This window comes from Teleopsis dalmanni, chromosome 2 (assembly GCF_002237135.1).
Source record: "Teleopsis dalmanni isolate 2A chromosome 2, ASM223713v2, whole genome shotgun sequence".
Taxonomy (NCBI): Eukaryota; Metazoa; Arthropoda; class Insecta; order Diptera; family Diopsidae; genus Teleopsis; species Teleopsis dalmanni.
Window position 1 is genome coordinate 165,741,523 of NC_051847.1, and position 12,685 is coordinate 165,754,207.

The 12,685-nt window shown below is 27.0% G+C and overlaps 1 protein-coding gene across 1 annotated transcript; it reads left to right on the forward strand.

Annotated features, from left to right (window-relative positions):
* Positions 1-870: 870 nt before the first annotated feature.
* Positions 871-2,672, forward strand: LOC119683573 (homeotic protein proboscipedia-like). Its single transcript, XM_038097333.1, has 2 exons — positions 871-1,124; positions 1,253-2,672. The coding sequence occupies exons 1-2, from the start codon at positions 1,044-1,046 to the stop codon at positions 2,594-2,596; spliced, it is 1,425 nt and encodes a 474-aa protein (XP_037953261.1). The 5' UTR covers positions 871-1,043; the 3' UTR covers positions 2,597-2,672.
* The last annotated feature ends 10,013 nt before the right edge of the window (positions 2,673-12,685 follow it).

Genomic DNA, 12,685 nt, shown 5'->3' on the forward strand with positions numbered 1-12,685 from the left:
ATATTCTTAAATTTGCAAAAGGTGATTTGAGATGATTTGATAACGGGTTGCATTACGGGTCATTATGGTCAAACCACGATTATCTGATAATTCGGAATGCAGATTATGCCTTGAAAATAAAGAAACTACCATGCGTATTTTTTGTGACTGTCTAGCTTTAATAACGCACGGAACTTATTTCATATGGAATTTCTGTCAACAGAACAATTTAATAGCTCTTCTCTAGATTTACTTCTGGACTTTGTTCACAAAGCCTTAAAGGGCTTTATGTAATCAATAGTGAAATTGGTACATTAGGACTCTTCTGGCCACAGTACCGGCTGTTGGGCGATTTCATATAAACAATTTTAATAATAATAATTTATAATAATAATTAGATATTGGTAAAATCTTTTAATACAGAAAAGATAAAAAAAATAAATAACCACTGCCATCATGATTTTAAATATATATATATCTATATATATTATAAACATAATAAATATAATAATTACTATTATTATTATATTATTCTTAATAATATATATTATAAATATTATTTATAATATAATACATTATTTTTATTTTTAATTTCAAATATTAATAAAATAAAAAAGTCAATTTATCAAAGTCAAAAGTCAATTAGTCGCTAAGTCAAATTATTTTTAACATTTAAATTTTATGACACGGCGTACGTGAGAATATATTTTCTAATCAGAGCATAAGTTATTTGAAAAATTGCACCCATAAAATCCTCAACAAGATGAAAATATGTTATATATAACCTTGAAACTAGAAGAAATGCTTTATAAATACTAAAAGAAACCTTTTTCCTGGCATTTTATTGGTTGTTAGTAACGAAGCCCCTTTTACTTATAGTCGAACAGGTAAATTCTGGAGACAAGTTTCGTGCGAAGTCGTGTATATTTAAAAAATTGAGGCGGTTCAAATAACATGAAGAAAGTTCTCCTTGAAGCGCATAAATACCTTCAAGCAAATTAATGAACAATTTAGTTGACAAAAATAGTCTAAGCTACATCATTGCAAATTGAAAGATTAAAGAGATGGTAACATATGTGCAAAATTCTTCACCCGTTATGCAAAATACAATGGAAAATATTTTATCTGAAGTAGGAGAATTTATGGTGAGTTATGGTCAAAAGACAAAACTAATTTATTTAAAAATTATAAAATATTTTAAATTACTATAATTTATTACTATCATTCAGTGATTACTCTTAAACTAAAATAAAATATATATTTCTTATTTCAGGTATTTCACGGCACACCAAATTTTCACGGCACACCTAATTTTCACAGCGTATGTGAGCCCACATCAGAGATTAATAATCCCAACTATTCGATTTCAACTGAAAAAGTTAAGAAAAAATCACCTAATAAAAATAAAAAAGGAAATGTTAAGCCAAAAAAGCAAACTCGTCCACGATCCACCTTAACAAAGCTACAAGCAATGGAGTTAGAAAAAGAATATCAAAAGAATATATATATAAGACGTCCTAAAAATTTTGAAATGGCTAAAAAGCTTAATATAACTGTTCCGCAAATTATGGTTTGGTTCCAGAATCGGCGCGTGAAAAGTAAATATGATGAGAAGAAAAGAATGAAAGAAAAGTTGAATAAAGAACTTGCCTCCATCAAGAAAGAAGCAGAAATTAATTCAGATGGATCTTCCGAAATTCAGTTGAAAGGTACAATTAGTACCGTAAGTTCAACTGAAGAAATAAAAAATAACGATTCAGATAATAGTATTATTCGACAGATTCTTCAATTCGGATATAATAGAACGAATGGCTACGATTATTACAATAGCCAGAAATATGACGAATCACAAAACATTAATCCTTCAAGTGCTGGATGTAGCATTAATAATAATTTGTCAACTATAACCCAGTCTCCAAACGAAATTCTCGAAATGCAAATCAGTGACAACACTATTGATGAAATATTAAATGGATTTCCAGATTTAAATTCCTTAACTGAAAATGTTGACATTGAAAGTCTTTTGAACATTGAAACTGAACCCGGATGCGATTATCCTTCAAATGCTGGATGTAGTACTAATAATACTTTGGCAACAAGAACCCAGTTTCCAAACAACGTTTCCGAAATGCAGCAAACCCACGAGAGCGTTATTGACAATAATTTATGTGAGATGGGATTGAGATATGGGAATTCTTCAACCGCTAATTATGGCGGTTATGGCACCAATAATCACAGTGACGAATTGCAAGAACGCAACAATTATTTTATTAATAACAATTTAAACGGGTTCCATGGATCAAACCCTTTAACTGCTGGAAATGGGACTAATAACCATTTAGGCGTTTGTGAGATGCAACAAAATCATTTGCATCATCCAAATACTGCATCGTATGGCAGTTATGCCACAAATCAGGTTCCCAGTTTTAACTTTTTACAATTCACAAATGCTTACAGATCAAATCATTCAATGAATTCAGAAGTTCCATATCCCACCGAATTATCTTCATTTCATAACAATATGGGCATTCTTCACTATTCTAATAATACATACGAGAAAAATGATACTATGGATGGTAATTCGGTCGAAGATCTGAATTACCATCTGAATCAATAGATGGTAATTCTATTGACCTTTTAAATGTTTTTGGAAGAAGAACTTCCAATGAAGTCGTAATTATTTGTTTCTTCAAATAAAATAGGATAGCATAAAATAGAAATAGGATAGCATAAAATAAGATTTTATAATTTATTTATTCTCAGTGGTTTGACATGATATTGTACCTACTTATTAATTATAAATTATAAAATTACAATATTATAATTATTATTTTTAAAAAAAATTATTATGGCATTGCATAAAAAAAAATTAGCAAAAAAACAAAAAAAAGAAATTATTATGGCATTGCATATTAATTAAAAAAAAAACAAAAAAAAATTATAAAAGATTATAAAAGATTTTGTAATTATTATTTAAAAAAATAATTGACATGGCAATAATTTAAAATAAATTTTAAATTATAATATTGTAGTAATTATTATTTAAAAAAGAAATTATTATGCATCTACTACTAATTAAAAAAAAACAAAAAAGAAATTATTATTAAATTATTATTGACTCATTAAATATATATTATTGACTCATAAAAAATATTTTAATTATTATTTGAAAAAATAATTGAAATGGCAATGCATCTAAGTATTACTTATAAATTTTATATTATAAAATTATAATATTGTAATTATTATTTAAAAGGAAAGAAATTATTATGGCAATGCATACTAAAAAAAAAATTATTATTAATTATAAAAAATATTGTAATTCTTATTTGAAAAAATAATTGACATGGCAATAAAATTATAATATTGTAATTATTATTTAAAAGGAAAGGAATTATTATGGCAATGCATACTAAAAAAAAAAATATTATTAATTATAAAAAATATTGTAATTCTTATTTGAAAAAATAATTGACATTATTATTATTAATTATAATATTGTAATTATTATTTAAAAAAGAAATTAATATGGCAATGCATCTACTATTAATTATAAAAAATATTATTCACAGAAAAACAAATTATTATTAATTATAAAAATTTAATTATTGTAATTATATATTATAATATTTAATTATTAATAATAAATTTTAAATTATAATATTATAATTATTATTTAAAAAGGGAAAGAAGTTATTATGGCATTGCAATTACAAAAAAAAAAAAAAAATTTTTATTGCCTCTACTTATTAATTATAAAAAATATTGTAATTATTATTTGAAAAAATAATTAACATGGCATTGTCTATTCTTAATTACATAAAATATTGTAATTATTATTTAAAAGAATTATTATATTATAAATATGTAATATTCTTATATTTTTTATAAAATAAACACTTGAGAATATAGAATAAACACTTAGCAATATTTAGTAAAACTAATAGAGGAATAGAGGAACTCAGAGTAATCAGAGTAATTTAGTAACGAACGTCCACAGATGTCCCGTAACTTAAAATGAGACTAAAATGAAATCGGAATATGGATTTCGAAAACGTTTTCTACTAAATGTTTTTCTTTCTTACCAAGAAACAGGGAAGTTGGTTGGTAAATGTCACTTACAAATAAAATGATACCTTAGTTACTTGTGGGAAAATACGATTAGTCATCGTTTATAATTTGACAGGCATGAATTCAAAGCCTGACACTTGCAGTCCTACAAATGATATATGGATTATAAACTAATTAAAAAAAGTTTGAATATTTCTTAAGAGCACTGAAGATCATTACTTGGCAAAACTTGAAACAGTCAAATTTCAATGAATAACTTAAAAATTTTATTGTTGTTTTTCTATTACTGTTCGAACCCTCCTAAACAAGAAAGAGCGTTACTGATATATCAGCTACATTGAATTCATTAATAATAAAGATTAAAATATATTTTTCAGTCATTTATTAGCTGTATTAGCTCTTGCTTTAAGAGTTAAGAGTTACATGACATAACGAATACTATAAACGATCTTGCATTTGATTGTTCAAAATAACAAAAATGTTTTCTCTAAATCAGCGTATCTCTACCAAGAAAGTACTTCGGACCAGAAAAATCGGCTACGTGTTTTACAAAGACCAGTGAGATATATATGAAATGATTTATAAGGACTTGTACCAATACTTTACCAAAATATAATACCATTAAAAAAGAAAATGGAATACCTACTGATAGCATCTCTGGTCCAAAATATATAATTACTTTATAAAATTCTTTTCAGTAAAAAATACTGCTTCACAGCCTTAACAAAAAACTTAGAAATAGAAAGCCTTAGATATAATAAAAATCTCATAGGGACTGGAAGGGTCTTTCGTTATACCAAGAGTCTACTGTATTTATTAGGGTTAAATAAAATTTAAAAATTTAGAGAAGTTAAATTGTTGTAATCAAATAATACGCTGGAAACATATATTAATGAATTATATACATTATATTAAATAATTAACTAAATAAAATAATAATATATTAATAATAAATTATTACGGTTTTATTGCAATGTAATAAATTTTATAGGAAAGTCTCTATAATATTAAAGAATACAAATTAGTTTTCAACACTAAATATTTTAGCCACAAACCAGTGGTTTGTGTATTTGCTATAATGAAAAAATTAGTGCCTAATGGTAAGTGAGAATGTAAAAAATATTTTATTTAAAAATATTAAAACAAAAATTTTATAAATTAGTTTGTATTATTTTATATAAAAAAATTTATTTTATTTATACACCTTACAATGCCATTAGTAGACTATGTTTATATTTTATATACAATAAGGTTTTAAATTATAGGTATTTACTTTACTCTTTTGAGTATCCAATCCTCAATCGGAAGATAAAGATTTGAGATTTCGTAGCCTACTTTAATCGTATGAATAATACACTACTTAATTAAATCATGAATAATATACAGTCCGCACTCCAAAATGAGAACATGTGGTTTACGTGAACTCGGGATTACTTGAACACTTTTCTTTACATATAAAAAGTAAACATCAATCAAAGGTCTTAAATGCAAAATATATTGTGGACCAAAAAAATAATTGATGAATTTTACAAGATGTGGTAAAATATTTAGAAATTATTTGCAAGGGCAGATTATTAGATTTAATTATAAACAATATCATTCCAAAAAATAATATCATTGAAGACGATAACTTGAACATATTGGGACTATCGGTCTATAAACAAGACTATAAACAATGTGAACAGATATACTCAGATATAGCAACAACCTAGCTTTATTTTTCATTATCGTATATAATCTGGCACTATTTTCCATAAATGTATTTTTTTTTTAATGTACATATACACATTTAATTTTAAAAGTTTATATACTTTTTTTAAAATACTGCTATGTAATCATACTTATTGCGTAAATCACATTTTTTCCAAAGGATTTGACACCTGTAGTTAACAGTTGTCTCCAGCTTTTCTTATTCACAGAATGTTCTTCCGGAATCAATGTTAAATTATCCAATACTTTTTAGCAGTGTAATACTACTTTTATAATATATGTATGTCTTAAGCTCCCAATTTAGTCAAGATTATTCTTAAAGCAATCAACTGTCAATTTACAAACTATTATTCATTTAAATGAACATAATATTCGTACAAATACTTATTTCATCTATTCATCTACAAAAGTCTACAAAAGTTTTCCACTGGCTTATATTTTGTGCTATTGCTCTCAACTCGTTAAACGATATGTCTGTTTCCTCCTGAACTGTCCTTCTCCAGGTCATTGCTGATCTGGTCTTATCATTTATATGATTTTGTTTTTTAGTAAGTAAGTTAAAATGTAGGTCCTAAGTTGCTGCACGTCTAATAAAGAGTGGTCTTCATAATTAAATATATATTTACGGATAATGGACATACCTTACTTTGTGACTGATAAGATTGTCTGGTAGAATACCGTAGCATAGTGCTTGAAACATTTAGAACAATCCATACAAGTACAAATTGCTGCAAACCGGTTACGGTTTACGTTATTCTTGGATAGACCTAATTGGTTATTGTAAAACTTATAATATAGTGAGCAAAATTTCTTTTGATGGCATTTAAAACCTTTGGAACACTCCATAGGAGTATAGATCATTACTAAATATTTGACGACCCTTAATAAGTTATTGACATAATTAAATTTATTAAATTCTGGGAATCTCAGACATATAGATACTGCTGACAACTGTAACGTGGATTAACTAGACAATACCTTAAGACAGTAATTGGAATATTTGAAGGTTCCTTTGTAAGTTCAGTTATGAGAAAGTTAAGATGTCACATTCGTGCTATCAATTCCACGTTGTAGAAGTTGTTATCAAGTTGTAGGGTTATCCATTTTGGGTCTTACTTTTTTAACAACTTCAAAAACTATCCAACTAAAGCCGTTTAAGCAAACTTTTACGCTTTAACAAAGCTAAACATTAAATACTTTATTCGATGTATCTGAACAATTCAAGTATAATACTACTTGTAGTTGCTTCAATTAATATTACTAAATAATTTATATTTAAAAATAAAAAATTATTGTAATGTAAAAAAATATTTATATTATAATTTTAATAATAATTTTGTTTTTTACGGTGTAATTGGTCAATAGTTAATAAATCTTTTAAAACTTATTACTTGTTTTTAAAAAATTTTATATTAACCAATATTTCGACTATAATCTATAGTCATCATCAGGATACTGTAGAATTTTAATACGATGTAAGAATATTTTAGTACATATCATAAAGAAAAAATTATAAAATACATTAACATCAAAACATGAATTATATACATGTATATAGAAAGCAATTAACATATACTATGACAATAGATATAAAAATAACATATATAGGAGAGATATATTTATCTTCTTCCGGATTTGTTGAAGGTGCTTTTATACACCTGAGCACAGTGTTGTATGTCAGTTTTATAGTTAAGTCTGGGGTCACTGGGAGTTTGAAGGATATATAGCATTTCCAAGAAAAAGCGTTTTTGTTGATTATTTTCTTAGTGTAAGACCTTTACATTATCAAGGTCCGGTTCATGCTTTGATGTAATACAGTGTGGTTTTATATATAGTTTTATATAATTTATATATTTATATGATTTATATATTTATATAATTTATATATTTATATAATTTATATAAAAATTAAATATTATAATAATTTAAAATAATATTTATAAAATTTATATTATATAATTTTAGGTATATCTTCTGCTCAAAAAGTATCCGCATTTTGTTTGTTGTTTCTTGATATATGGTACAAATTTGAGCGCCATCTGTCAATTAGTTTGTTTACAGAAGTTGTTAATGTGAGACTACCTTAAGTGCAGTTAGCGATTTTTACTATGGAAAATTGTTGTTGTACGCGATTTTTTGACCAAACACGGCACCACTACATTCGCCAGATCTGCATCCGTGCGACTTTTTCCTCTTCCCGAAACTCAAATTGCCTCTTCGTGGTAAGCGTTTTGAGTCGATTGAATCGATAAAAGAGAATTCGCTGAAGAAACTAAAAGCCATACCTACGAGCCTACGAGCCTACGAAAAGTGTATGGAAGATTGGATTAAGCGTTGGCATATGTGTATCGCTTCAGAAGGAGCATATTTTGAAGGAGATAAAATAAATTTGGAATAAAATTTAAATTTGTGTGTTTCATTTACAAAATCCGAGTACTTTTTGAGCAGAAGGTATGTTATTTAGATTTATACTAAATATATACTAAAAAATTTTGGTAAATTAATGTATTGGGGCAACAAGGATGATGAGCTAATTTAATGAAAACGCAACTCAATTAATATCTTTTGTGTATGCATCTGAAAGTGAAAATTTGTGAACTACAAAACACTGTATTTTAGCTATTCTGAGATACTTTCCACTTCCATTATTTATGTTCAGTTTTTCTTAAGGAAATTAACTACTTCATATAAATTATAAAAAATTTCAAGAATGTGTTTCATGGTTGTAATCCTTCATGGTATGAGAATAACTAATAAATAACTATCAATTTTGGATATGAAAAAAATATTTATAGTAAGCAAAATAAGAAAATTGATGTTTGTTATAAAAAATTTAATTAAATTTAATAATTATTTTGTGCTTAAATAAAAAACATTTAATGAATGCAGTAATACGTGTGTATATATATATATGTACATCATAAATAGTTTGAAAAAAATATTAACATTGATGTTGTTGATATGAAATCATTTCTTAATAAATAAAAAAATAGTATGATTTTTTTTTTCATTAATTTTATCTATTTCTGACTTGCAAAATGAATAAAATGAATTTGCAATTCATAAACAAAGAAACATAAAACTCTTCTGCGAATATTTGCTTATGACATCCGAGCTGTGTGTGATATCCGAATTACTTACAAGTTTATAGTTCTTTTCCACACGAGCAAAGTTTGCCAATAAAGAAACTTCATATTTTTTGGAACAGATTTGAATGATAAACCATATCAGCGATTCCTGACAACAGCTGCGTATGTATTGTCAGATTGTCAGATTGCCAGAATAAATTGTCATTTCTTCCATAAAATAAATATTTGAAGTTATTGCAATTTCCACAAAAGTCGGGAAAAGTTCAGAGTATATAAAATGCTTTTTATTTGTTCGCGTTGCATGGCGGGTCCAATACAGGCTTCCGTCGAGTATACACAGAGTATTGCGTTTGTTCGCAAGTTTTTATTAACGCCGTTTTTCATCATCAGCGCTGCACCATTTCCCAAATGGAATATTTTCAATATAATGAAATGGCTTTATGATGTGATGACACCAATTTATTTAAGTTAACATATGCAGAACTATGCTGGCTGCTGGCTTCCGTCTGCTGGGTATATGCACAGCCTGAGCCAAATATGAGTTTTTCTGTTAAATTGTTTTATTTTTTATATTAGATTTGGCAACATTTGTTTCGAGAATTTTAGCATTTCAGATTTCAGTTTCTTTTTTAAATGATTACATTTTGTTTAATAATTTCTAAAGCAATTGATTGACGAAATTAAAATGTATTATGCATTTTTATTTTTTAGCACACTCATATCTTTTCAAAAAGAAAAAATTACTCACTCCTGTTGAAAGGTTATTGAAAAATTCGGATATATATGATATTAAAATCAAATTTAAATCAGTCAATAATAATAACAGGGACAATAAAAACTCTATAAGTTATAGTGAAAAAATCAAAATCATTGTCAGGACAAAGTATGAAAAATAAAAAATTAGTAATGAATATCCAATATCCATTGAAACTAAATTCACTTCGAGCGTACCTGCAGATAATACAGAAAGAGACTAGAAACAACAAACATGGACTCAGAATAATAATTTGGTTGATTTAACCAGATTTTAACTAAATGTCAGGTTAAAATATTTTTACCCGATGCATCATATGGTTGAACCATACAATACTTAATGTCAGGTTAAAATATGTTTACCCGACATATTGGTTGTTGGTTTCCATATCTTCTTTACTACCTAGGATAAAGTTTTCTAACAAAAATGATCAGGTCAATTTGACTAATATAGTATGTGATTAGAACATACTTTTTTGAGTGTGGATCGTGTAGGACATCTATCAACTCCTAGTAGCATTGCACATCAAATATGTTGAAGTAGTTTTTTAGATATTTCGAAAAAGAGCGGAAAGCTTTACTATAGCTCGCATAAGCGCGAAGAACGTTCCCATAAAGAATAATTGGAGTGACAAATGAAAACACACACATTAAAAAAATAGTCAATTGACAAAATGACGACAAAAAAAACAGACATTTGTGTTTCGTGCTCTAGACGACTTCTTAATGAAATTCCAAATCGGTGATCCCGAGTCAACAAACCGTTGGATATCCGGGTATTTTAGAGGATTGAAGTTACTCGCTGATTTAGCTTTCTATTGCTTTACACCTCGTTAAAAAGAAAAGACTAGAAACAACAATCACAGTACATATAGAACGAAATGAAGTAGAAAATATTACAGTTCCATATTTCCAGCGAAGAGGAAACAGAGGAAAGGGTACTATAACTAAAGTAAATCTCTTTTGTGTCAATAACCGAAAAAAAACATTCCGCTTTTTGAATGAAGGTCTAAATTACTCCTATTACAGAGTTACTTACATAAAACGGGATCATCAGTTTTCGGCTTAATGATAGTTTCCTAGTTAAGATCAATCACACACAACTGCAGAGAATATGACTAGAAGTTGTATCTACTTTCACTTTTAATAGACCAGTGTTTCTTAACGCCTTTTATGACGCGACCTCTTTAAGTCTTTTAAAAATTATAAGGTTTTACATTAGAGTATCTACATAACATATATCATGAGCTTTCTGAAAAGTAAGCAGATCAGTTGAACATTTATCTCTGTTGCAACAACGAAAATAGCATCCATTACATTTCCTACGTTTATAAACAATCTTTTTCTATTACTCGTGGCCTACATTTCGAAAAGTTTGGAAACTGTCAGGAAGTCTTATGTTTCAAAATTAAAAATATGAATTTATAAGTAAATTAAAATTTTCTTTCCTAGCATTGGAGTGACTTATTATGTTATACGAGGATTTGGATTTGTAGCAATACTATATATGCAAGCTGTTCAAACCAAATTTATTAATACATATTACAAAGTACCTAATGCAAGGTTATACACATTGTGTTAGCCTCAATAGGGAAATGATGCGAATAAACAGCTTAGCCTCCTCAACAGCCAAGCTCACCAATACGTGATGTTCTCGCATACCAATACGTGATGTTCTCGCATACGAGGGTCTGGCGACCGAGCACAGGCGATATAACCTGAAAACATCTAGCCAGGGGAAACTCTCTAGTTACCAAACTTTCCCATTAGATATAAAATACAACAATATTTAAATGCTCTACACGGATCATTTTAGAGTTCTGGATCCTTTTGACGGAATTTTCGACGACTTGACTAGCAATACATTCTTCTCAAAGTGTCGAGTTGTTTTGAATTTAAATGTTAAAACAAAATAAAAGACTTAATTCCCTTAGTCATTTCAATTCTATAAATATAGATCTGCTGGAGAGATCAATCAAATTTCAGTACCTTAAACCATAGGGAGTACTTACATATTTAAATTTTATCAGTTTACTTGGTGTTTAACGTCATTCATCAAGATGCGTACAAATGTTATTATTAATTATAAATTAAATTATAATATGCGGATATTCTATTATTATTTTAAATGATTCTATTATTATTCTATTATTATTAAAAATAATTCTCTTTTTAATACTTAAATTGTACATTTAATAATATATAGATTTATAACCTTTGTTTTGACGAAAGAAACTAAATTCTTAATATGAACTATTATTTTTAATAGAGGGGTTTTTATCGAACAGTAGTGAAATTGCAACAACAAAAAATTTTTTTTTATTATTTTTAATTAACTGAATTTTTGGTTGACCATATAGCTGTTTCGATTATTGCCAAATATTTATCATCTTGGACTTATGGGCTTGAACTTATTTCTTAAATTTAATTATTCTTAATTATTTTTTTTTTAGACTGCAAGCACCAAGGGTAGAACTCATACCCTGCCATATGTGAAGCTCTGAGACAGTGTTCATTAGCCAACAAACTCAAAGACGTAAGTGACATGGATGTTCGCACTTGGAGTTTTTGTTAATTTGTTGTAAAAGTTCATAAACTAATTTTAAATAAATCATAAATTTAATTAATAATTATTTTCTAGTGTTAATAATTGGTTATAACGGAAGAGAATAAGGCCTCAAAGCACTTGTTAAGAGTTTAACCGGCACTTATATCGTATCTTATATCGGTTGAAAAAATGACTCAGTAAAGTAGATTCAATACTAAAATTAATCGAGGAAATCGGGTTAGAAAAAATACTTTGTCTGCATAAAGGTGTCACAATAGGTCTCTATATTGCAATGCAAAATCTACCAACTAAATAATTTTAAGTAATTGCTTAAAAAATAAACTGATATATTATTTAATTATTTTTAAAAGAGATCTCACCTTGCTGAAATAATAAAAAAAAATTTTTTTCATATGAAAAAACATATCATAAAAGCAGAAGTGTTACAAAAATATAATTATTATTACTAAAAAAAATATATTTTATAATAATTTATTAATAATATATTTAAATTGGTGTTTAGAAGTTCGCAAAC